This window comes from Hordeum vulgare, chromosome 6H (assembly GCF_904849725.1).
Source record: "Hordeum vulgare subsp. vulgare chromosome 6H, MorexV3_pseudomolecules_assembly, whole genome shotgun sequence".
Taxonomy (NCBI): domain Eukaryota; kingdom Viridiplantae; phylum Streptophyta; class Magnoliopsida; order Poales; family Poaceae; genus Hordeum; species Hordeum vulgare.
In genome coordinates this window covers 554,944,161-554,970,163 of record NC_058523.1, presented here as the reverse complement: position 1 = coordinate 554,970,163, position 26,003 = coordinate 554,944,161, and the positions used below count along the sequence as shown (strand labels likewise).

The following is a 26,003-nucleotide window of genomic DNA, read 5'->3' as shown; positions in this document are numbered from 1 at the left end:
TTGAAAAGCATTTGAAATGAACTCTGAAAAGGTTCCAAGTTGGCATGGTATCATCATTTCACCCACATAGCATGTGCAAGAAAGTAGAGAGGCTTACGACAAAAACTGGATGCACTTCGTGTATAAAACGGACAATCTCTTTCGAAGTATCAGGGTTTATACGAAAACTCGTCTGTTACAAAGGGATTTCATTTTTTTAAACTTATTTGAACTCCCTTGTTTTTCTGTGTTCAACACTACTAGGAAAAGGCTTGCTAATGGCGCACCTATTTTTGCTACTAATGGCGCACTATAGGTGCGCCACTAGCATCACGTCATTAGATTTTTTTACTAATGGCGCACCACAAGTGCGCCATTAGTATATGGTATACTAATGGCGCACCAGGTAGTGCGCCATTAGTATTGCTCACGGTGCGCCATTAGTATCTGGTATACTAATGGCGCACCAAGTAGTGCGCCATTAGTATAGATCCTGGTGCGCCATTAGTATAGATCCCGGTGTGCCATTAGTATAGATCCTGGTGCGTCATTAGTATAGCTTATGGTGCGCCATTAGTATGCCTCCCAGGGCCATATTTACCCATATGCTCTGGCTTACTAATGGCGCATTAGTGTGCTGAGTGATGCGCCACTAGTATGAATATTAGGTATTTATTTTATTTTTTCTGATATTTACACAGATTATAAAATATATTATTGCACAGAATATAGATAGCATAACATATAAACAACAGATTTATCGAATACAATAGAAGATTAGTCTCCGAATACAATTCATCATATTAGTCTCCGAATTTAAAATACCGAACAAAGTTAGAACATTACAAGTCTCGAGACCGCGAGTAGCGAGTTTGTCTTCACATTACAAGTCGATATCGACCATCTAAACTACCATCACATAGAAGAGAGCTGCGGTCATCACGATGAGCATAATCGCAATGAAACTGGTCTTCATCCGGTTCCTCCAACGCTCCCTCCTCTCTCCCGCTAGATAGCGCGCGTATCTAACTTCCGCCTCCGCCCTTGTGGTGTACCCTTTGTAACTATTACCGCTGAATCGGTGAACCTGTCTCCGACACTCCTCCCAGTCGTCGTAGACTCCGGGAACCTTACCCTTGTACACGACAGATGCGCCATACTAATGAATGGTGCGTCCTTACCTCCTCAATGAACCCCGTGGGAAGTTTCCACACACCGTCCAACACCCAGTCGCGGTACTTCTCTTGCACCACTAGGACCTGTCGGGGTGTTCAGGGAAATGCCATTATACACACAAAATTCTTCAGCAATTATCCCTTCAGGCCGAAACCATTACTAGCATTGTGCGCACGAGATCTACCTCCATTTGATCATTGATCATGAAGCCCCCGACGCTGACCTGATGAGAAGCGTTCGCTGGGAGCAGAGACGGCTTGTCAGGGATCTAGTATGTCAGTATCAAGTAGGCCTCCTCCGCGTGGTGGTACTTGAATCCTTCCCGCGAAAAACTTTTAGGGACATATCATCAATTCAATGAACTACATATATCTTGTCACCAGGTTCAGACAAACTGATTTCAGTGGCTAGTGTAGTCTTCGTACCTTTAATGCTACGGGAACAAACTTAGAACAATCCACTGGCAACTTCAGCCACAGCCTTTCTTTCCCTGCAACAAGAATCACAGCACATGTAAATAACTGAAACCAGTGACAGTGAACAGAAAACAACAAACAGTGTTAGCAAAACAGCGAGCATATCCATTCTGTAAACCTAGACGAGGTGAAGAATTAAAAGACAATTGAAGCTCTAACTTCAAGCGTATGATTTAATAATACCGGGATGAACAGAAAACAACAAACAATGTTAGCAAAACAGCGAGCATATCCACTAGAAAAGAGTGCAAGCATACCATAACGTAGTCAGCTATCAACTCCAAATTCTTGGCGCCCGACAGACCTTCAAGAAACACACAATCATCTCTGCGATGGCACACCACACATAACTCATGACCACAATATCCACAGGAACCATTTAAGATATATCTAGTGTTTATCAATGCGGCTTCTAGTGACGATCGGATGAGTGCAAGTCCCTGCTCGATCGGATGTACCTGCAGTAAATAGCAAGATTTGAAGATGCAACTCTCTTTCAAATAGCGACATGGGACTGAACTTTAATTCCACACACACCACACACAACAACAAAAAATGGACCATAAGAATTTTAGATTTTAGTTAGCCTTTGGGTCAAGGGCCTACTAACAAAAATCCAACAGGATGTTGATAGAGAAACTGGTCGGGTTGGCACGCTCCCCTGTTTAGTTTTAGTTCTGTCATGATACATCCTTAATTTTTTGTTATGAAAATAAGTCGTCCAGATGTGTATTTAGCATGAACCTGTGGAATGCATATACGCTCGACAAGAACTTCAGTTGTACAATTTTTTGCTTCCAAAATGCAAACTTCTCTCTGAACTCAGTTGTAGGATAATGTGGTTCAGTTTGCAGCGGGCCTCTAGTTCCAATTCCAACTCTGAACACATACAGAAAACACCACTGACATATCAAAACGGTTCTTACTGTTGTAATGCAGGGTGAGGATGAAGTGAAGATTCAATTAGCCGAGGAGTCGGTATGCACTGATGCTTAAGTGTATGTAAGTGATGGCAATCGGCAATCTGTAAATGTCGCGGATGCAGAATATTGGCTACGGCATGACTAAATTTTGGCCTCAGGGCTGACAGGTTTAGTGACCTCTGAAGCTTCTAGTGCTGATTCTCTGTTTCTACTATGTACTCTGTGGACAAAAAATGTATTGTTCTTTTTATCCGAGAGCTTAAGTGTATGTAAGTGATGGCAAACGGTATTTTAAACCATCAGGCTCCTCCCCTGCATCTACTGGAATCAAAATATGGCGCGCACGGGGCTAGAGGAGTTCAAATGCACTTGAATCGATACTAGATGGCTTTACCAGATACCGCTACAGATGAGGGCATCTACTACGGACAGCTGCGCCGCCTAACGCACGAGACAAACAAACAAAAATGAGTGCTAATCCAACAAGTATGCATAAGACTTTTTTTTCATGAGATACCCATGCACAAGCACACAATCAACTATGAAAACTAACAGAGCACGGTAATTCATGGCATCAAGCCTGCACACACTTCCTATCCGAATAAATTAACATGCCTAATTAGCAAATCTGAACTATTAACACGGAGTACTGAATGCAGTACAAAGTAAACACCAGAGCAGTAGTAGCATTTTGATGGACGAAGCCCAACATCAAACTTAAGCACCTATATTAATGCATCCGATTCGACAACATGGTGACACCTGAATGTAAGAACTCACCACTCAATGAGCGGCCCCGACGCCATGCGCCCGATCGACACCAAATTGGGCAGATTCAGAGACTTCTCACCTCCACCCGCACCCGCGGCCTTGCCTCCGTAGACCCGCTTGGGCTCCCACCGCACCGCGTCGGCCAAAGCCTGCGCACCGCCGCCGGCAATGGCGCGAGCCCTGTGGAGCTTCGACCGGAAGGCGGTGGCGGTGGTGAACGGCGTGGCGGAGCGCGAGAGCGTCCATGAGGACGAGGAGGGGAGCAGCGGCCCGCTGCGGGGGCGGGCGAGGCCTCCGGGGTGCGGGGCCGCGTCCGCGACGGCGAAGGGCGCGGGGGCGGGAGGGACGGCGGCGCGGAATGGGGCGGAGAGGGTGTAGTGGGAGAGGAGAGGCCTCGGGTTCGGGAGGGGCGCGACGCCGCGGTGAGGGTGTAGTGGCAGAGGAGAGGCCTCGGGTTCGGGAGGGGCGCGACGCCGCGGTGAGGGTGTAGTGGCAGAGGAGAGGCCTCGGGTTCGGGAGGGGCGCGACGCCGTGGGGACGGCGGCGGTGCCAGAAACCCTAGCGGGGCGGCGCGGCGCGGCGGAGCGGGGAACCCTAGCGGAGGGGAGGGGGGCGGGGCGGGCGGCGAGAAGAGAGGAGAGGGACGACTAGCTGCGGTCGGCGTGAGGGGGTCGGGTCTCGGTCGGTCGAGAGTCATTACTATTTTTTTTTGCAAAACTACTAATGGCGCACCACCAGTTGGTGCGTCATTAGTAACCCTGGTTACTAATGGCGCACGAGCTGGTGGTGCGCCATTAGTAGTTTTGCAAAAAAAAAATTATAGTAGTGGCGCACCACCTATAGATGCGCCATTAGTAACCCTGGTTACTAATGGCGCACCAGCTGATGGTGCGTCATTAGGAGTTTTGCAAAAAAAAATAGTAGTGGCGCACCATCAACAGATGCGTCATTAGTAACACTGGTTACTAATGGTGCACTAGCTGTGGTGCCCCATTAGTAGTTTGCAAAAAAAACCCAATTTTTTTTATAGTAGCGGCGCACTACTAACAGATGCACCATTAGTAACCCTGCTTACTAATGGTGCACCAAGTTTTGCAAAAAAATAAAAAAAATATAGTAGTGGCGCACCGAGTGTGTGGTGCGCCATTAGTGTCCACCACACTAATGACACCTCACATGGTGCGCCACTACTATATAGTAGTGGCGCACTGCTTGTGTGGTGCGCCATTAGTATCTATATCATCTATAGCCCTTTTCCTACTAGTGCAAAATGCACCATTCAAAGCCACATTATCAATTTACGACCCTTTCTGACTTCATTTGTTACTTTTCATGCATTTACTAATTATTTTGAGCTATAAGACCATGAAATTGAAAAGCATTTGAAATGAACTCTGAAAAGGTTACAAGTTGGCATGGTATCATCATTTCACCCACATAGCATGTGCAAGAAAGTAGAGAGGCTTACGACAAAAACTGGATGCACTTCGTGTACAAAACGGACAATCTCTTTCGAAGTATCAGAGTTTCATACGGAAACTCGTCTGTTACAAAGGGATTTCAATTTTTTTGAACTTATTTGAACTCCCTTGTTTTTCTGTGTTCAAAATGCATCATTCAAAGCTGTAAGACCATGAAGTTGAAAAGCATTTGAAATGAACTCTGAAACCAAAGTACATACATAGTTCTCCAGAGCATTAAAACCAAAGTACATACATAGTTCTCATTGAACAACATATAGCTCTCCAGAGCATCTAATTAAACCATACATTAAAACTATGTAAAACATTTCAATGCAAAAACAAATGCGATCATAACCGCAACCAAGGTAACAATTGATACAACTGCATAATGATACCAAGCCTCGGTATGAATGGCATATTTTCTAATCTTTTTAATCTTCAACCGCATTGCATCCATCTTGATCTTGTGATCATCGACTGACATCCGCAACATGCAACTCCAATATCATCTTCTCCTCCTCAATTTTTCTTATTTTTTCCTTCAAGTAATTGTTTTTTTTCTTCAACTAAATTTAACCTCTTGACAATATGGTCGGTTGGAATTTCCGGTTCAACATCCTAGATAAATAAAATCTATGTCACATTGGTTGGCATAATTGTCATAAACAACAAATGAACCAAATAGTTATGAAAAGATAATATATACCACATCTGAATCATAGACAGGACGATGGCCGACGGGGGCGGATACCAAAACCATCGCACTATATAATAACAAGGAATAATAAAAGTAAGAAAATTAGACAAGTATCTATCTGAAGTCAGAATTTTTTTCTTTCAGAAAGAAGATAAGAACAAGAGGCTCACCACGGTGGTGCCGGCGACGAGATCGGCGCGGGCGATCGACGGCGGTGAAGACGGGGTGGGGACGGGGCGTGACAGACCGCTAAATCTAGACAAATCTCGTTGAAAATGAAGCTCGGAGGTCGAGTTTCGAGAGGAGAAAGCTTAACTAGTGTGGCTCGGGCATTTCATCGAACACCTCATGTGCATAGGAGGTGAACTAGAGCACCTAACCCTCCCCTCGCCGGCTTGACAAAAACAGAGCACTATGGAGTGCTCTGCCGCGGCGGTGGGTATATGTATGCAAGTTATTTGTCCCGGTTCGTGGCATGAACCGGGACTAAAGCCAACCCTTCTGTCCCGGTTCAAGCCACGAACCGGGACCAATGGTTATGGGCCAGCAGCGAGGACCATTGGTCCCGGTTTGTGGCTCGAACCGGGACAAATGGTTCCACACGAACCGGGACCAATGCCCACGAGGCCCCGGCCGGTCCCGTGGGCTCACGAACCGGGTCTAATACCCCCCATTAGTCCCGGTTCTTGAAGAACCGGGACTGATGGGCTGGCCAGGGCCGAACGGTAGCCCTGTTTTCTACTAGTGTAATTCGACCTACATTAAAACAAAATATACAAAGTTGGACATGAATAATGTCAAAGTACTATTCACCAGTCACTATTCACATTGGATTTGTCTTTTTCAATCTTCAAATGTACATCGAGTTTTGAGATGATTTTTTTGGAGTTGTAGACATACTCCACATGAATGTTGTCAGATATTTTTAGATTTTTTCAAAATATCTAAATATGAACACGATTTTGTAACAAGCACATGTGCCCAAGCATATTGTCAACGTTTTTTCTTTGAAATAAGATATCTAACTTAACCTAAATGGCCTAACTACACCATTGATCATCGGTGCCTAACCTGATTAATTGGTCCGCTGAAACAGCTTGTAGGTTACAGTCACAAGCAAAAAATTAGCCATGAATCGCTGTACAAAGATCCAACGGCTAGCAGTCACCTGAGACTTGGTTAACTCTCCATTGACCGAGTTTTAGCAAAATTTAAAAAGAGCTTTTTTTTTCTACGTTGAGAAGTAATTCCTTCATCCGGAATTAGTTGTCACTCAAAGGATGTATCTGCTAGGAAGTAGTAGTTACTTTGTTGGCCTTGTCCCTGATTGAGTGGTTTTGAGCAATTTACTCACTTAAACGGCATGTGTTAGTACTATAGGACAGTTTTTCATTAATGTAGACAAATTCAACATTTATTTGCCATGATACTGATAACCCCAACAAATGTTAGATGCGATTAGAAGAAGATGTTCTTTCCTGAATAGTCATATGATTTCTCGGAATATAGCCGTTAAAAAAAGGTTATCAGTTCCAAGATATTATCAAAATTTAGAATAGAGAAAATAAAAATTGGCTTGTCTTCGTTAGTCTGTCGGTGACGAAGATGCCTTTGGATCAGCTTTGCTGGTAGCTCATCCTTTCACATGAAAGCAACGTCCTTTCGTTGCTGCCTATGATACTGACCATTCATTGCAATTTGGTGCTTCTGATAACATTACTATCTCCTTCACCGATCATTTTCATAATTGCTTCAGTCTCAGTGGTGGCCCCCGAGGCGTTGGCATCTGATAATGATAGGATTGACGAAACCATGCAATTCTGACAGATTCTTTTCACAATTCATTTCAGTTCCATGATTCATCGTAAGAAGCACATGTGATGAAGCACATGATCAACATTTTTTTTCTTTAAGCAGTGACCTAACTTTCCCATCCCGTTTTCTTGCATTTTCAGAACCCAATTGGACCATTGGTGATGAACATGATTAAGTGTGCAGCCCTTAAGTATTCTTCAGCGCAAAACTTCAAGAGGATATCTTGGGAGAATATTCATGTGGGGAGCTCCTCGGCATTGCATTTTGTTTACCATTTCTCCTCATGTGATTCTCAGATTATTCTCTGCCTCTTTCTGCACTCACTCACTCACTCACTCACTGACTCTGTCTTCTCTTCTCCTGGATTGGAACCTCTGCTGCACATTCATCTACACGTTGAATGGCCATGGCATCTTACACGTCGAGAACATTCATCGTACTTACAAACTGGAGAGGAGATCCCGACCCCCGCGTCTCCTCGCTCTGGCGGCTCGGGGGGAGAAACCCTAGCACCGCCATCCTCTCCCCACTACCTCCCACCCGTCTCGTCGCCGCCAGAGGGCGCTCGCCGGCGAAGTTCGGGCCGGCCCCGAGGAAAGCGGCGGCGGGGTGATTCCGCTGGCGTATCCGACATGGTGTGGAGGGCGGCGGTATGTGCGAGGCGGCTGAGCGCTGCGATGAGCGGCTGAGCACGGGCCGGCGCTGCCCGGCGCGCCTTGGCGGAGAGCTTCAGCCTGTGCGCGCAGCCGGCACGAGGAGGTCATGGGCCCTTTGGGCGCGGGGCCGCTGTGGGCAGCCGGGGCAGATCTGGCCTTTGCCGGCTTGATGCTGGGCGAGGCGGCCTCTAGCGCCTTTGGAGCGGGTGCAGGAGGACGCGGGCGCGCGGGATCCTCGCGGCGGGCGGTGCCCTGGCTTGGTGCGGTCGGATCTGACATGCCGCTGATGGCCGGATCGGGCGCCCTGGCAGCTGGGGGCTGGAAGTGGTTCGGCCAGCGCTTTGCTTTCAGCGGGTGCGAGGTAGCTCCACACCGGGCTTGTGGTCCGCGGTGGCGTGGTCTTGGCACGACCTCCGGGCTGCTATGGCACGGCGCCACCGGTGGTGCTCCGACGAGTTTTATGAGGTGCGGCAGGTGGCGTCTGCTGCTCTGGTTTGGTGGTGGTGTGTCGGAGACATTGTCCTCGACATAGGTGTTCGGCTCCTCGATGAAAGTCATGCTTAACTTCGGTCTGAGCGGATGGCGAATGATGCCCTTGGCTATGAACTTTCCTTATTGGAGGCGCCATCGAGGGGTCCGACAGCTCTACTGGCTCCATGTTCTTGTCTTCCGGTGAAAACCGTATGCAATGGTGGTGTCCGTGGTGTCATTACTTCCTTGGAAGCATTGCTCTGGAGCAGAATCTGGTGATGGAGCACTTGGTTGGTGGTGATGCGGTAATTTTTGGATCACACAACGTTTGGAAGTGTGTGGAGTCTTTGGTGGTGCTTTCGTTTGGAGCAGGCTGCTTTCATTGACGAGGAGAGCAACAGGAGCATCCTTCACATGCAATTGCATCGGGTGAGCTATGTCGGCTTGGCTCGGGAGATTGGTGGGGCATAGGTTTTTGCTCTTTCGGACCTATCGTTCCTCTCCGATGTTCTCGAGTATGCGGATATGCTCGCGGCTGCCCGGTATAATACGGCGGTTGTCGGTGTGCATTCTCGTAGCAGCGAAGGCGCTCGAGTGCCCAACCGGGTGTGTTGTGGGGTTTCGCCTTCCGGCGCCTTGTATGTCTTGTGGTGCCCTAGGTCTAGTTTAGTTAGACGTTGCTATGGTTTTTGCCCGTTTTTCCGTAATAAACTGAGTAGTCCGTTCTTGTAATACCATCTTCTGATCAACGAATTTGATAGCTCTCCTGTCGACATTCAAAAAAAAAAATCTTACACGTCGAATGGTTAGTACTTCCTCCGGCCCTTTTAGTTTGCATATAACCTTTGTCCAAAGTCAAAGTATCTCTACTTTGGCCAAACTTATAGAACAAAGTATCAATATTCACAATGCCAAATCAATATTGTTAGATTGATCAACATGAAATGTAATTTCAAAGTATATATTTTTGATATTGAGATGATGATAAGTTTTCGAAAATGTTATTTGGAGCTCGGGCTCCATGACACCCTTTCTTTTTGAAAAAAATCAAAATTCAAATTTTTTATTTCATTTTTTAAAAAAAAAATGCAAGTACACAAGGATGAAATGTATATGTGTGCAAAAAATTAGGATGAAATACCTTAAGATGCGATCTGTGCAAAAAGAACAAATTCATGGACTTTTGAGATGAATAGTATCATGTGTTAAAATGCGACAATTTGTTTTTATCACAGACCTCGTTTCAACGTATTTTATTCTAAAAATTTACACACATGTGTGTTATGCCTCCATGTATATCAATATTTATTTTCAGATTTTTTTGAAATGTAAAAATATGAGTTTTGATGAATTTTGGGGTTTCAAAAATAGGGCTCCATGGAGCCCGAGCTCCAAAAGGCTCCACTCACAAGTTTTTTAATATAAAGTTGGTCTTTCTAAAGTTTAACTTGGCACAAATCTAATACGCGGAGTAAAAAGGACCCGAGGGAGTACTCGCTGGACCCACTAGCCGAAAACATTATCAAAAGACCGTGAGAGAGCAATCGACACCTTTTGCAATAGCTTGCCTTTTTTAAGAAAAGGAGGCGTGGCCCCAGCCTCTGCATCAATAGATGTATACAACCATTTATTTAAGAAATCCCAAAACATATTCACAACGAAGTACAAATATAATACAAAAAATGAAGATACATAGCGCCTTACACGTCACAACCGGCTGAAAATAGGTCTAGATGACTAACCACCTATCCTATTACTGGACCGTCATCCAAACTGGTTGAAGATATTCTGAGCTACCTCTCCCAACAGACACACCCAGTAACCAAAGGCTCTCTGGCTTCCATAGGCTCCATAGCTTGCACTGGTGGAAAAACAGGCTTCCGTCCAGCCCCATAAGTCGCGAAGCTGTAGGAACCGCGACTAATGGGACCTTTAGTCGCGGTTCTGGAGGTGAACCGCGACCAAAGGCCTGGGCCCAGGGCGCTCGGTGGCCAGCTGGTGCACGTGAGGGGCTTTAGTCGCGGTTGGCCAGGACAACCGCGACTAAAGGCCTTCGGGCACCTTTAGTCACAGTTTGCCAGGCCAACCGCAACTAAAGCCCCTCCCCTATATATACCCATCCAGCAGCCAACACTTAGCCATTTAGAGCCATTCTCTTCACACTTAGGGTTTAGGTTTGCTTTTGGTTCCTCTTATGCACATAAGGTGTTTGATGAAATGCCCCAAGAGCATGAAACAAACATGACATGAAGTGTTGGAGCCACACTCCTCGATCGCGGTTAGCAACTTGATGAACCTTTGATATGTCATTGATAAAATATGCATGTGTGTAGTTCATTGTTTAATTTATATTGTTTGTAGCTAGTTAGTTTAACAAATGCATGATGGTTAATTATATATTTTATATTATAATAATGCAGATGAATCGGCAATGGATGTACGTTAACCGACTCTCCGGCGAGTTCACTACGGGTTTGAAAGATTTCCTCGTAGTGGCTAATGCGAACAAGCGGGGGGGTTTTGTTATGTGTCCATGTGTTAACTGTAAGAATCAGAAGGGTTACTCTTCCTCAAGAGATGTTCACATGCATCTGCTTCGGCACGGTTTCATGCCAAGCTATAATTGTTGGACCAAGCATGGAGAAAGAGGGGTTATAATGGAAGAAGATGAAGAAGGGGATGATTTCATCGATGAAAGCTATCTTGCTCATTTCGGTGATACTTTCATGGAGGATGCTGAAGGTGAAGGGGAAGGTGAAGAAGAGGCACGTGATGATCCCGTTGATGATCTTGGTCGGACCATTGCTGATGCACGGAGACGCTGCGAAACTGAAAAGGAGAGGGAGAATTTGGATCGCATGTTAGAGGATCACAGAAAGGCGCTGTACCCCGGATGCGATGATGGTCTGAAAAAGCTGGGCTGCACACTGCATTTGCTGAAATGGAAGGCAGAGGCAGGTGTAGCTGACTCGGCATTTGAAAACTTGCTGAAAATGTTGAAGAATATGTTTCCAAAGGATAACGAGTTGCCCACCAGTACGTACGAAGCAAAGAAGGTTGTCTGCCCTCTAGGTTTAGAGGTTCTGAAGATACATGCATGCATCAACGACTGCATCCTCTACCGCGGTGAATACGAGAATTTGAATGAATGCCCGGTATGCACTGCATTGCGTTATAAGATCAGAGGCGATGACCCTGGTGACGATGTTGAGGGCCAGAAACCCAGGAAGAGGGTTCCCGCCAAGGTGATGTGGTATGCTCCTATAATACCACGGTTGAAACGTCTGTTCAGGAACAAAGAGCATGCCAAGTTGTTGCGATGGCACAAAGAGGACCGTAAGTCGGACGGGGAGTTGAGACACACCGCAGATGGAACGCAATGGAGAAAGATCGATAGATGGTTCAAAGATTTTGCAGCTGACGCAAGGAACATAAGATTTGCTCTAAGTACGGATGGCATGAATCCTTTTGGCGAGCAGAGCTCCAGCCATAGCACCTGGCCCGTGACTCTATGCATCTACAACCTTCCTCCTTGGTTGTGCATGAAGCGGAAGTTCATTATGATGCCAGTGCTCATCCAAGGTCCGAAGCAACCCGGCAACGACATCGATGTGTACCTAAGGCCATTAGTTGATGAACTTTTACAGCTGTGGGGTGGTGTCCGTGTGTGGGATGAGCACAAACAAGAGGAATTTGACCTACGAGCGTTGCTTTTCGTAACCATCAACGATTGGCCTGCTCTTAGTAACCTTTCGGGACTGTCAAATAAGGGATACAATGCATGCACGCACTGCTTACATGAGACTGAAAGTGTACATTTGCCAAATTGTAAGAAGAACGTGTACCTTGGGCATCGTCGATTTCTTTCGAAAGTTCATCCAGTAAGAAAGAAAGGCAAGCATTACAACGGCAAGGCAGATCACCGGCCGAAGCCTGCGGAACGCACTGGTGCTGAGGTATTTGATATGGTCAAGGATTTGAAAGTCATCTTTGGAAAGGGTCCTGGCGGACAATCAGTTCCGAAGGGAGCTGACGGGCACGCAGCCATGTGGAAGAAGAAATCTATATTCTGGGAGCTAGAATATTGGAAAGTCCTAGATGTCCGCTCTGCAATCGACGTGATGCACGTTACGAAGAATATTTGCGTGAACCTCCTAAGCTTCTTGGGCGTGTATGGGAAGACAAATGATACAAAGGAAGCACGGCAGGACCAGCAACGTTTGGAAGACCCTGATGACCGGCATCCGGAATGGTTTCAAGGTCGTGCCAGCTACGCTCTGACCAAAGAAGAGAAGGTCATCTTTTTTGAATGCCTGAGCAGTATGAAGGTCCCGTCTGGATTCTCGTCCAATATAAAGGGAATAATAAACATGGCGGAGAAAAAGTTCCAAAACCTGAAGTCTCACGACTGCCACGTGATTATGACGCAATTGCTTCCGATTGCTTTGAGGGGGCTCCTGCCGGAAAATGTTCGAGTAGCCATTGTGAAGCTATGTGCATTCCTCAATGCAATCTCTCAGAAGGTAATCAATCCAGAAGTTCTACCACGGTTACAGAACGATGTGATCCAATGTCTTGTCAGTTTCGAGTTGGTGTTCCCGCCATCCTTCTTCAATATTATGACGCACCTCCTGGTTCACCTAGTCGAAGAGATTTTCGTTCTCGGTCCTGTATTTCTACACAATATGTTCCCCTTCGAGAGGTTCATGGGAGTATTAAAGAAATATGTTCGTAACCGTGCTAGGCCAGAAGGAAGCATCGCCAAGGGCTATGGAAATGAGGAGGTAATTGAGTTTTGTGTTGACTTTGTTCCTGACCTTAAGCCGATTGGTCTTCCTCGATCGCGGCACGAGGGGAGACTAAGTGGAAAAGGCACGATCGGAAGGAAATCAACGATATGTATGGACGGCCATTCTCTGACTGAAGCACACCACACTGTACTGACCAATTCCAGCTTGGTGGCTCCGTACTTTGAGAAACACAAGAATATTTTACGCTCTGACAACCCGGGGAAGCCTGAATCCTGGATTAGGAAGGCCCACATGGAGACTTTCGGCAGTTGGTTGAGAAAACATTTAATGAATGACAATGATGTTGTAGATCAGCTGTACATGTTGGCCAAGACACCATCTTCGACTATAACGACTTTCCAAGGGTACGAGATAAATGGGAATACATTTTACACGATCACCCAAGATAAAAAGAGCACCAACCAAAACAGTGGTGTCCGCTTTGATGCAGCAACCGAGAATGGGCAAGAGGTCACATATTATGGTTACATAGAGGAGATATGGGAACTTGACTATGGACCCTCCTTTAAGGTCCCTTTGTTCCGGTGCAAATGGTTCAAGCTAACAGGAGGTGGGGTAAAGGTGGACCAGCAATACGGAATGACAATGGTGGATTTCAACAATCTTGGTTACCTTGACGAACCATTCGTCCTAGCGAAAGATGTCGCTCAGGTTTTCTATGTGAAGGACATGAGTAGCAAACCGAGGAAACGGAAAGATAAGAAAACGATCAGTACATCATGCGATGATCCAAAGCGCCACATTGTTCTTTCAGGGAAAAGAAACATCGTGGGAGTGGAGGACAAGACAGACATGTCAGAAGATTATAATATGTTTGCTGAAATTCCGCCCTTCAAAGTGAACACCGACCCAAGCATTAAGTTAAATGATGAGGATGCTCCATGGATACGGCACAATCGTAAGCAAGCAGGGACACAAGGGAAGAAATGATGTGTAATAATTTATTGTACCAAACTTTGTTGAATGGATCATGTGAATTATATTACCCGTGATGTGTTTGGTGTCCATTTTCGAATGATTCGAGATACCACTGATGATACATGAAATTTGGAGTGATTTAGTCATACTCCTGCCTAGGCGTATAATATGCATACTCGTAGTCTTCATAGCCGCCGTCGTCGTTGTACTGGTAGTCGTCGCCTTCTAAGTTGCCGCCGTCGTCGTCGCTGCTGTCGTCGCTGTCGTCGGGCGGCGCTCGTGGCTCGAACTGAGGGTAGCGCAGGCGGGGGATATCGCCGGCCGTGATGTAGTCCATGACGCTCTGCAGAGTCCGGCCGTACCACCATAGCCGACGGCCGGCCTCGTGGAAGTTCCCAGGAGGCAGACCGTCCTCCTCATACCTGGCGAGCGCCCTCTCACGCCGATTGATGAAGAAGGCGTCCCAAGTATGCTGGTTATCGGGATGCCAGCGGGGATTCATCCGCTGCTCCGGCGTGAGGTCGAGGTAGTAGTGGTTCGTGATGGCCGCCCGGCGCGCAGTACCCTGAGGGACGGGAGGGACCGGCACGCCGCCGGCGCTTAGGCTCCAGCCGGTGGGGACGCGGTAGCCCGGTGGACAAGGGTAGTTCGAGGCGCAAAGCTCCTCCACCTGCTGGTAGGTTAGAGTGGGTGCGGTGGAAGCCATGAGAGAGTGATGAGAGATTGTAGAGATGTGATAATGCTGGCCAAGCCGGGCTACATATATGTAGTGAGAAATGGCGGGAAAAATGGGAGCGGGAAGACAGGAGGCGGGAAGACAGGAGGCGGGAAGAAAGTGGCGGGAAGAAAGAGGCGGGAAGACAGGGAAGAAATGGCGGGAAGAAGAGGAATCCAGAGCTGGTCATCTAACCTTTAGTCCCGGCTGGTTGGTGCAACCGGGACTAAAGGCCAGACCAACCGCGACTAAAGGTCGTTGCGCGCGGGGAACGCAAAAACGACCTCTCAGCGGGCGGATAGGAGAAGAAAGGGGCGGCGCGCTCACGGCTCGGGCGAGAGGCCTCTCAGCGGGGCATCACAGCCACCGCACCAGGCAGGCGTGAGCAAGATGGGTCGAGGCCGAAGGCCGGCCCAGGCCGGGGGGGAGAGAGGCTGTGGCCAATGTTCCCTTTAAATGGATTCTCTTTTTTCTGTCCCGTTTTAGGCAGATTCAATGTATTGTCTCTATGCATATTTTTCCTACGAAAATATGCTTAGAAAACAGAAAATAAAATGTTTGAAGTTTCTATAAAAGCAATGATGATTTTTCTGAAAAGAAAAAGATAAAAGGTTCTGAAAATAAAAGAAGATTTGGGGGGGGCCTTTAGTCGCGGTTGGTCTGGCAAACCGCGACTAAAGGTTACCCTTTAGTCGCGGGTCGCCTCCCCAACCGCGACTAAAGGGGGGGGGGGGCGCGGGAACGCAAAAAACCCGCCAAAAACCCTTTAGTCGCGGTTGGGGAGGCGACCCGCGACTAAAGGGTACCTTTAGTCGCGGGTCTCGTCCCCAACCGCGACTAAAGGGGGGGGGGCTATAAATACAAGTGCGGGTCGCCTCCCCTGCCGCCGTCTTCTCCATCTCTCTCGTCTTCTCCGATTCCAACCGTCGCGCGCGCGCCGAAGGCCTGCCGCCGCCGTCGCCCTCGCCCTCGTCGACGCCGCCCGCCGTCGCCCTCGCCATCGTCGCCGCCCGCCGTCGCCCTCGCCCGCGACTAAAGGGTTCACCCCTATCCTTTCATCTTTCCCGCGCCGCGCCCGCCTTCCTCGCTTCCTGTCGCCGCCTTCCTCGCTTCCTCCGCTCGAAGCATTGCGCTCGTCGCTGCGCTCATAGCCGCCCTCGTCCCCGCGCCCATCGATGCCGACAGGGCTCGCAGAAAAAGAACGTCTTGGAAGAACGTCTTGGAAGAACGTCTTGGAAGAACGTCTTGGAAGAAAAAGAACGTCTTGGAAGAACGTCTTGGAAGAACGTCTTGGAAGAACGTCTTGGAAGAAAAAGAACGTCTTGGAAGAACGTCTTGGAAGAAAAAGAACGTCTTGGAAGAAAAAGAACGTCTTGGAAGAACGTCTTGGAAGAAAAAGAACAGAGACTATCTATTTAAAAGTTTCATCGAATATAAAAAGTTTCATCGAATATGAAAAAGAACAGAGACTATCAAATATGAAAAAGTTTCATCGAATATAAAAAAGATCATCGAGTTAAAAAATCATCAATTTAAATAATTAATCAATCTAAATTGAAAAAAATTAGCGAATTTGGAAAAGTTCACCATTTTTGGTTGAGTTTAAGACTATCTATTTTGGTTGAGTTATTGCAGGACATGATTTTGGAAATGTATCAATTATCTTTTAGATTATTTCAAGTTACTTTATTTGTGTAGTTTAAATTATGTGTGGGATCAATTGTGAGTATCAAAAAATCAACAGAAAACCAAGAAGAGAGGGAGTCATGGGACGAAAAAACAAAGGGAGTAGGAGAGGCAACGGAACCAACTCCTCTTTTAATAATGAGATACTTACGAAAAAGATAGTCTAGTTTTTTTAACTACAATTATTTAGGAACAAAGAAAGTATTTTCTTTTATGATTAAAAACTAGCAAATGAACCAGCGAATCGGCGGTCGGCCAGTGCAAAGCTGAAGCAGCAGGTTCACGGTCAAAAACTCTAGTTAAAACTTTTTCATGTGTCGGATATTCAGCCACAGCCGTCGGGAAGACTATGCAAGAACAAAGAAAAAGAAATAAAGAAAGGGAGGTCATCACTTCATCTTGAGAATAGAAGACGTCGGGAAGAAAACGCTCAGTTGATGCGACCGCTAGCATCCCACGAAGAGAAAACATATTGTCGAGCCCTATGATTTCTCGATGCACCTGCACAGTCCCGGGTCTCATACTCGTGTGGTTAGTACACACGGCAGTGATGAGAAAAAAAGTATGGTCCCGGGTCTCCCTCTCCGTGACGCCGTCGTCTGCCGCCCCGTCTCGCGCTCTACCGCGACACCCTCTCCCACCCCTTCCTCGCCCCCTCCTTTTGCCACCGCCCTTTCGCCACCGCCACCGCCACCGCCCCCCTTCTTCACTTAATTAATTTGTTTTTACTACATGTTTTCAGGACTGACATAATGGCGGACGATAGAGCTGACCCGATTATGGACAACTATGATCCGGACGGTGAAGCACATATGTTCGGCATCATAAACGGCGATATTCTATATGTGCCGACCGGAGAAGAAGAAGATGATATCTCTTCTTATCTGAACCTTGACGGTGAAGATGAAGGGCGCCGTCAGCAAGATGATGCCGAACAAACGTCGATAAACGACGATCTTCAAATGGAAGTAGCAACCACCTCCGGCGCCGAGGTATATATATACATTGAGCCTCTGGTGATACAAACTAACTGATTTGAATAAATATGTGTGTACTAACGCGCGCGACTCTCTTTCTTATTTTAGCCCTCGGCCGGATCGTCGAAACAATCGAGTACGTCGTCAAAGCGTGGCGCAACCAAGACGATGAAACAAGGAGAAACATGCACCATCGAGGTTGTCGACAGTGCAACCGGCAGGCCGCTGGAGCCCCGCAAGAACGCCACCAAGTTTGTCAGCCAATGCGGAGCCGTTGTTAGAGACAACGTCTCGATCATCGTCCAGGAGTGGAATGAGCCAAAGAAGGCACGAATTGCTGCAGGTTTCACTTTTGTCGATAAGAGAACAAAAAAAGATTGCTTCAAGAAGCTTATGGAACATTTCGTTCTACCTCCGGAATACAACAAATTCGATGAGGAGGGTAACAAGATTGAGGAAAACAAGGAGAGGAGGAGGCTAGTCAAACAGTTCGCTCTTCATAAGATGGCCGACGCATTCCGGAAATTCAAGCAAAATCTAGCCCATGACTTTGTCAAGCAGAACAAGACTCCGGATTTCAAAGGACAATATGAGAAACTGAAACATGATTGGCCAGAATTTGTGAAGCAAAAGAAATCGGAGCAGTTCATTCAAATATCGAAAAAAAATAAGGAAAATGCGGCTAAGAAGGAGTACAATCATATTATGGGGCCAGGAGGGTATCGCATTTTGTTGCCTAGGTTGGAGAAGATGGAGAACGAGCTGAGGGCGCGAGGAATCCGTCCAGGTACGGAGGGATGGGACCCAAGGGCCAAAAGCTGGTGGTACGGGCATGGGGGAACGCTGAACCCGGAGACAGGGGAGTGTGTTTACCGGGGCAAATTAATTAAACCCACCCAAGCCCTTATTGACGCAATGAGGGATGCTCAAGAGGGGAAGATCAAGTTCAACAGAGAGAACGACGCGCTGACAAAAGCCCTCGGGAATCCTGAACACGGAGGACGTGTACGAGGCATGGGGCACATTCCGTGGAAAATAGGGTTCCCCCAGAACGATGACCCGTACGGTTACAGAAGCCGTAAGAGAAAGATGGATCGGGAAGCAGATGTTGTGGCGCGGTTGGCATCGGAAATGGATGTGATGAAGAAAACCATGAGTGTACTAGTAGCCGAAAGAGATGCAGCTCGGGTGCAGCATGAAGATCATCCAGCGGATCTCGGAAGCCAGCAGCGGAGAAGCAGCGTGGCTTCCACGGAGGCCCCACCGGCTGGTGCAGATGCACCGACGATCGAAATTAATGCACCGGAGCCTCTGGTGGTCGAAATTACTGCACCGGAGCCTCTGGTGGTCGAAATTACTGCACCGGAGCCTCCTCGCTACCCCGTGGACGATATAAAGGAGATGAAAGAATGTCATCTGTATTATCCTATCGGGAACATGTCCATGAAGGTAGCCATCGGCAGTGCTTTACCATGTTTACCTGGAGCACTCCACCACAACAACCCCATTCAAGATGGCTATGCTCGTGTCACGGTGGAGGACATAGTCCAAGGGTTTGAGGACCTGGAGATTGACATTGCTACACCTGAAGGGGAGAAAAGACTTGGAGATGTCAAGCGCCATTTCATTCTATGGCAAAAGAAGTTTATCAAGTTTCCAGGCGAGGCGCCAAGGACAACAAGTCCACCCCCCTACGGTGGTGGTGGTGGCGGTGGCGGTGGTGGTGGTGGTGGTGGTGGTGGCGGTTCACCTACACCTCCGTCACGTCAGCCGACGCCCCCCAGTCCACAACGTCCGGCGGGTGATCAGACGCCGCCCCCCAGTCCTCGTCCGGCGGGTGATCAGACGCCGCCCCCCAATCCACCTCCGGCAAAGAAGCAGAAGCAGAAGCAGTCCTGGATTATTAACCCGGACCCTTATGTACCTAAGACCACAAAGGTACCGGAGCCATCACTGAAGCCTCTCCCCACAAGGCCTTGGGAACGTAGTGCCGAGGAAGTCGACGCGGCCGCGGCTGCTGATTTGGAGAAATGGAAGGCGGACTGCAAGAAGAAAAGAGAGCCCGAGCCCAAGCCAGTATTTTCTGATGAGCAAAAGAAGTGGGCTAAGTCATTTTTGAGCACACCGTCCCAAGCCGCGAAGAATCTGCCTGACGACTATGCACGTGAACTTCGCAGGCAGGCACTCATGTTCAAGGAGAACAAAGAGCGGGAGAAGGCCGAAAGTAAAAAAAGCGGGAAACAAGTTGCCCAGCTCGGGGAACAAAGTAAACAATCGATTGCCCCGCTTATAGTGGAAGCCGCCGGTCCGGATGCCCCCGAGATCATACAAGCTGCGGCAGCACAGGGATTGACTGCAACGAGTGCCAGAGAACAAGCGGCCAACTTAGGTATTACTCTTCGTGAACTGTTAGGCCTTGATGAGGCGCCAGTGAAGGAGGTAGTAATTACATATGTCAAGAATGGGCCTCTCGTCGAGCCTGCGCAGGAAAAGGATCTACCTCCACAAATGAAAGGTCTGCTGAAATGGTACAAGGGTTACATAAAAAATAAAAACGCCAAAGATTATATTTATGCGGAAGTTAGGCATGAGCATCACTTCAAACATTACTATGTACAAATTGAACTGAGTGAATTGTTCCAGCTTTTCAATCTGCGCGATCTCGACAAATCTATCATCAGTTGCTACGTTCTGTAAGTGATTTATTTCTACCCCATCTCGTTCATATTGCCTGCACTATATATATGTCCTAACTATATTGTTGTGTCCGCTATTATACATGCAGAATGAAGATTAAGGAATGCAGAGTAAGGAACATCCATGATGTTGGGTTCATTGACCCACACATCGTTAATGGACATGTGTTGGAGCATCACCCCGCCGACATGGAGGCAGACCTGTGGCAGTTTCTTACAAAGCAGGAACTCAAAAGTGATATTCTATTTCCTTACCATTTTGGGTGAGTGTTTCTGTCTTGAGCACATTCTCTTTTGTTTACTCCATGCATGGTATGTGGCCGGCTAATCGATGAGTTATGCATGACGTACTGTGCATGTATCGTGTCCGCAGGTTCCACTGGATTCTGCTAGTAATTAAAGTTAACACCTCAGAATGTCTCGTCCACGACTCTCTGAATATGGATCCAAAGCTTTGGGGCGGCATGAGAAGAATGCTGCAGAAGTAATTATTTTCATTCATTTGCGCTCTATATCGATCGGCCTATTTCGTTCATTTCCTAATATCAAGTAACTAATAACTCTCTTGTTCATTTAATTTTCTTTGCCTCGTAGGGTTTGGAGACGGTTCGTAGATACAAAGGTCGGTGAATTCAAAAAAGAGCTAGAATTCAAAAGGTCAAAGCCTAAGAATGCTGGGGATATTCAGCCAGTGGGGACCAATCTATGTGGATACTATGTCTGTGAGATGATCCGGAGATACACCTCTGAGCGGGTTCCGAGTGATACCAATGCGGGGAGGAATAACCTCCGGATGATGCTTAGTCCAGAAGCTCGCTTCCGACCACTTCAAGAGGAACTAGCTGGATGGTTCAGCAGGGAAGTCCTCCATCCTAAAGGAGAACACCATTACGAGGACGTAGAACTTTATATGCATTAAATTATGTATGGAAACTTGTTCAAAATTGTATATGGTCATCGGATGATATTGAATATATATTGTATATTCCTCTTGAATTCTTTTTGGTTCTAATTTCAAATTTGTTTGAAATTGTACATTCATATGCATGTATGTAGTACCGTAGAATATATGAAATTCCTTCAAAATTAAAATAAAGCACAAAAGAAATAAAACAATACAAATTAAACAGAAAACAGGTTTAGGGGGGGGCGCGCGCGCTAAAACCCTAAACCTGTGGCGGCCTTTAGTCGCGGTTGGCCAGAAGAACCGCGACTAAAGGTCCTCCGCCCCGACGGCCGCCTGGCGCCCACGTGGACGGGCCTTTAGTCGCGGTTCTTAAGAAACCGCGACTAAAGGTGGGGGGCTTTAGTCGCGCTTAGTTGGTCGCGGTTGCGCAACCGCGACTAATGGCAGTTGCGAACCGCGACCAAAGGCCTTTTTTCCACCAGTGTTGCCTAGAGAGGGTGAGCTTTTGAAAAAAGTTGCAAAAGTGGCAATAATGTTGATTCTTGTCCCTGATTGCGGAGGTTTTAAGGAATTTGTACATTGAAAATATGTGTGTTAGTAATAGGATAGTTACTCATTAATGTAGATAAATTTGCGTTAATTATTGATTCTGGATATTGATAATGGTTCTAAATCAACATCCTTATAGTATTTTCCAACAAGTGTTTGTGTGATGAGAGTTTAGCAAAAAGACGATTTTGCTGCATAATTATGTGGTGCAATATAGCCATTTTAAACATGGTGTTGGTTAATACAAAGTGTAAATAAAATATCGAAGAGAGAACATAGACAGCATATAATTTGGGTTCTCTTCTAGTCTACTTGGTTGGTAGCCCATCCCTTCACGTGGAAGTAATTTCCATTTGTGCTCACACATTGCAGTTGGCGATAGCCTTGCCATTTCCTTCACCAGTCCTCTTCACAATTGCTTCAGTGGCAATGGTGGCCCTCAAGGCCATGGCATCTGCTAATGATCCGATTGACAAAATCATGCAACTCTGACAGATTCGTTTCCTGTGGAGACGAGGAGAGCTGAAAGCCAGAAAGAAACAGCTTCAGATCCATCCATGATTGATTGTAACAAGCACATCTGCCAAACCATACACTACTGTCAACATTTGTTCTCTGAAATTAGATATCTACTAACCTAACCTAACCTAACTGGCATAACCACACCATTGACCTGATTAACTGCCGCCCTAAAACAGCTTGTAGGTTACAGTCACAACTCACAAGAAAAAAATCAAGAGGATATTTGAGAAGAATTTTCATGTGACTGTCAGCTTATTCTCTGAACCTTTACTGCCATCGCTTACTGACAGCACTGCCTTCCGTCCTCATTGTGTGATTGTTCAGCACTGTTGTGCACATTCAGAAAGCAGAGCCATCAGCAGCAGCCATGACATGACAGCAATAAACAACAGGAAGACACACGACAGTGACCGACGGACAGAGAGACGGAGGGAGGGAGCGAAAGCGAGCTCCTTTGCCAACCACCAGCAACCAACGATTTGGTTTGTTTGTTTGGTATAGTGCGTGAGTTTGGTGGATCTGAATCGCTAAAGCTCCCATCTTTCCTCTCCCCCCTCCACCAACGCCGCCGAGAAGAGCAGGGGAGCACGCGGGGATCTCGAATCGAGCTCCTTCCCATGGCCACCAGGGTCCTCGACACGCTCGCCGTCGCGGCGGAGGGCGGCGGCGGCGCGCTGCCGCTCACCTTCTTCGACGTGCCCTGGATCTTCACCGGCCCCGTGGAGCGCGTCTTCTTCTACCCGTACCCGCACCCGGCCGAGCAATTCAGGGCCGCCCTCCTGCCCCGCCTCGTCTCCTCCCTCTCCGCCGCGCTGGGCAAGTTCTACCCCCTCCTCGGCCGCGTCCGGCCCTGCCCGGACGGCGCCGGGTACGAGTTCTTCTGCCCCGCGGGAGGAGGGGCCGGTGGTGGCGCCGTCGAGCTCACCGTCGCCGAGAGCGAGGACGACTTCGACGAGCTCTCCGGCGACGGGCCCCGCGACGTCGCCCGGCTCTACTCGCTCGTGCCGCGGCTTCCGGTGGTTGAGGATGAGGACGGCGGGTTCGCGCTCGCGGCCGTCCAGGTGACCGTGTTCGCCGGGCGCGGGGTCGCCGTCGGCGTGTCGATACACCACGTCGCCTGCGATGACTCGAGCTACATGCATTTCGTCAAGACCTGGGCCGGCCACTGCCGGCTGGCTGCCGGTGGGGAGGACTCCGGCGCTGCGCTGCCGCCCCCGCCGTTCCTTGACCGCGCGGTCATCGCGGACCCCCGAGGGCTTGCCGCCAGGACGCTCGACGAAATGCGGCAGCTAGCGGCCAACGGGCCTCCTCCTCCGCCACCGGTGCCGGCAGGCCCGCCGCCCAAGCTGGTCATCCGGTCGTTCACGCTGGCCCGCGGCTGCATCGACAAGATGAAGCAGCGCGTGGCCGCCGACGCCAAGGACGCCACCCCGCACTGCTCGGCGTTCACGGTGGCGTGCGCGTTCGCGTGGGCCTGCCTGGCGCGCTCCACGGACGGCAACGCCCCCACGGACGAGCGCGCGCACCTGCTCTTCTCCGTGGAGTGCCGGCGCCGCCTGTCCCCACCGGTCCCGCAGGAGTATCTGGGCAACTGCCTGCGGCCCTGCTTCGTGGAGGTCGGCACGCGCGACCTGCTCGGCGCGGACGGGGTGACCACGGCCGCAGCGGCGATCGGCGCGGCCATCCGCGCACTGGACGGGGACGGCGTGCTGGCGGGCGCCGAGGGGTGGTTCCAGAAGATCCTGTCGCTGGTGCCGCGGCGGCCCATGTCCGTGGGCGGCTCGCCGCGGTACGGCGTGTACGACACCGACTTCGGGCTCGGCCGGCCGAGCAAGGTGGAGCTGGTGTCCATCGACAAGACGCCCGGCACGGTGTCGCTTGCCGAGGGCACCGGCGGGCAGCACGGCATCGAGGTCGGCGTCGCGCTGCCGGAGGCCGACATGGCGCGCTTCGCGTCATGCTTCTCCGACGGCCTGCACCAGCTATGAGAAGGGAAGAAGATCGTGCTGGTGGTACAAGAGGAGAATTGCAAAATTGCCATTCCTCGTATATTGTTATTATGAAATGTAAGTATATTTGGGAGAAGCGGATACTTCAAAATAAATGAGGCTTATGTTAATGGTGTTAATTAGTTGTGGTAACTGAGAGAAGAAGCAACGGACTCGAATCATTTTCCGGTCGGTGCCAAATCTCAAAGGGTTTGGTTGGAAATGTCTCCCACCAACAATGTTCGTTGTGTGTATGCATCATGGGATGGGATGAGCTATCGGCGGTGCATCACAGCTAGGCCAAACCTAATGAGATCACCCCCGTTTACATGATCACATCCACTAGCAAGAATGTTCTTTTGTCGGTGAAAACTTTTTAAAAAATAATCAGATCTGTATTATATTATTAAAAAACTTTTTAAAGTACAAAGTATCTCAAACATAATAGATATTATATTGAGAGTCCGAGCCAGTACTGTAGTCTGTAGCTAGAACGAGTTGTCGACGCGTCAATGTCGTCGCTTCCCTACCGAAGCCAACTTGATCTTGCTGATGATAGCCATGAAGTCTTTGTGTGCGTGCCTCTAAAGATCAACGTCCTGAAGTTGTAGTCATCGTCGTTAAACCTTTGCTTGGATTTGAAGCATCTGACATCAAATCTCGTTGCATAACCAAGCCAAGAAAGATGAAGCTTGTGTCCATAGACAAGACCCTAGGCACCGAGTCGCTGGCGAGGGCACAGGCGACGTGGCATTGAGGTCGGCGTCGTGCTGCCGGAGACCGACATGGCGCAGTTAGGCTCATGCTTCCGTGATGGCGTACACCATCTATGAGAAGGAAGAAGATCATGCTGGTGCTCACCGCAAGATCAAAAAAAAAGAGACTATTGGTCATATTGCAAAATTGCAATTGCTTTTGTACTAGTACTCTCTCCGTTCCTAAATATAATTCTTTTTAGAGATTTCACTAGGAGACTACATACGGATGTATGTAGACATACTTTAAAGTGTAGATTCATTCATTTTGTTCTGTATGTAGTCCTTTAATGAAATCTTTAAAAAAACTTATATTTAGGAACGGAGGGAGTATAATATGAGATGTACATATGAGAGACTGGATGCTAAATTTGAAATGAGGCTTTGGTAATGGGTGTAATTAGTTGTAGTAAGTGAGAAAATTAGTTGTACTAGTAAGTAAGAGAACAAGCGAACCAAGATGTGGTTGAGTGGTTAAAATGACTGTGGTATTTCAGTCCATCAGATTCAAGTCCTGATGCTCGCATTTATTTTAAAATTTTCGATGATGCACATTCAATGAAAGGTGACGTTCCGTCGACGACGAGGTGTTTACGGTAACTTCGTATCTTTTAAGATGATATATCGTCTCGGTCTCTCAAAGATGTTCGTAGAAATAGGGTGTAGATATGTACATTCATAAGGATGAGTATATGCATGTATATATGAATATTTACGTCTATACTGTGTTAAAAAATAAGAAACAAGCAATTAATTCATTAGTAGCAAGGCTGAATCATATTTAGACGTGCAAAGAAATAACAACTAAAAAAGGCTCACTCATATCATGAGCTAGCAAGAACAAACGCATCAATTTCTGGTCCGTGCCAAAATTCGAAAATGTTTGGTTGGAAATGTCTGCCACCAGTAATGTTCGATACGTGTATGCATCATGGGAGGGATGAGCTATCGGTGGTGCATTACAGCTAAGCAAATCCTTATGAATGGGATCAACCACGTCTAGATGATTACTCACATCAGCTACGGTCTTAGAGCATCTCGAGCCGTTCGGT

The 26,003-nt window shown here is 47.9% G+C and overlaps 2 protein-coding genes across 2 annotated transcripts; both read left to right on the top strand.

Moving 5' to 3' along the window:
- Positions 1–10,862: 10,862 nt before the first annotated feature.
- On the top strand, positions 10,863–14,123 carry LOC123404496 (the record flags this gene model as incomplete). Its single annotated transcript, XM_045098428.1, has 4 exons — positions 10,863–11,898; positions 12,010–12,527; positions 12,642–13,425; positions 13,552–14,123. Coding segments are annotated over exons 1-4 (2,910 nt in total), but the record flags the coding sequence as incomplete, so codon positions are not given.
- An 8,301-nt stretch (positions 14,124–22,424) lies between these two features.
- On the top strand, positions 22,425–24,365 carry LOC123401913 (coumaroyl-CoA:anthocyanidin 3-O-glucoside-6''-O-coumaroyltransferase 2-like). Its single transcript, XM_045095778.1, has one exon. It carries the CDS (start codon positions 22,826–22,828, stop codon positions 24,194–24,196), a length of 1,371 nt encoding a protein of 456 aa, XP_044951713.1. The 5' UTR covers positions 22,425–22,825; the 3' UTR covers positions 24,197–24,365.
- Positions 24,366–26,003: the final 1,638 nt, after the last annotated feature.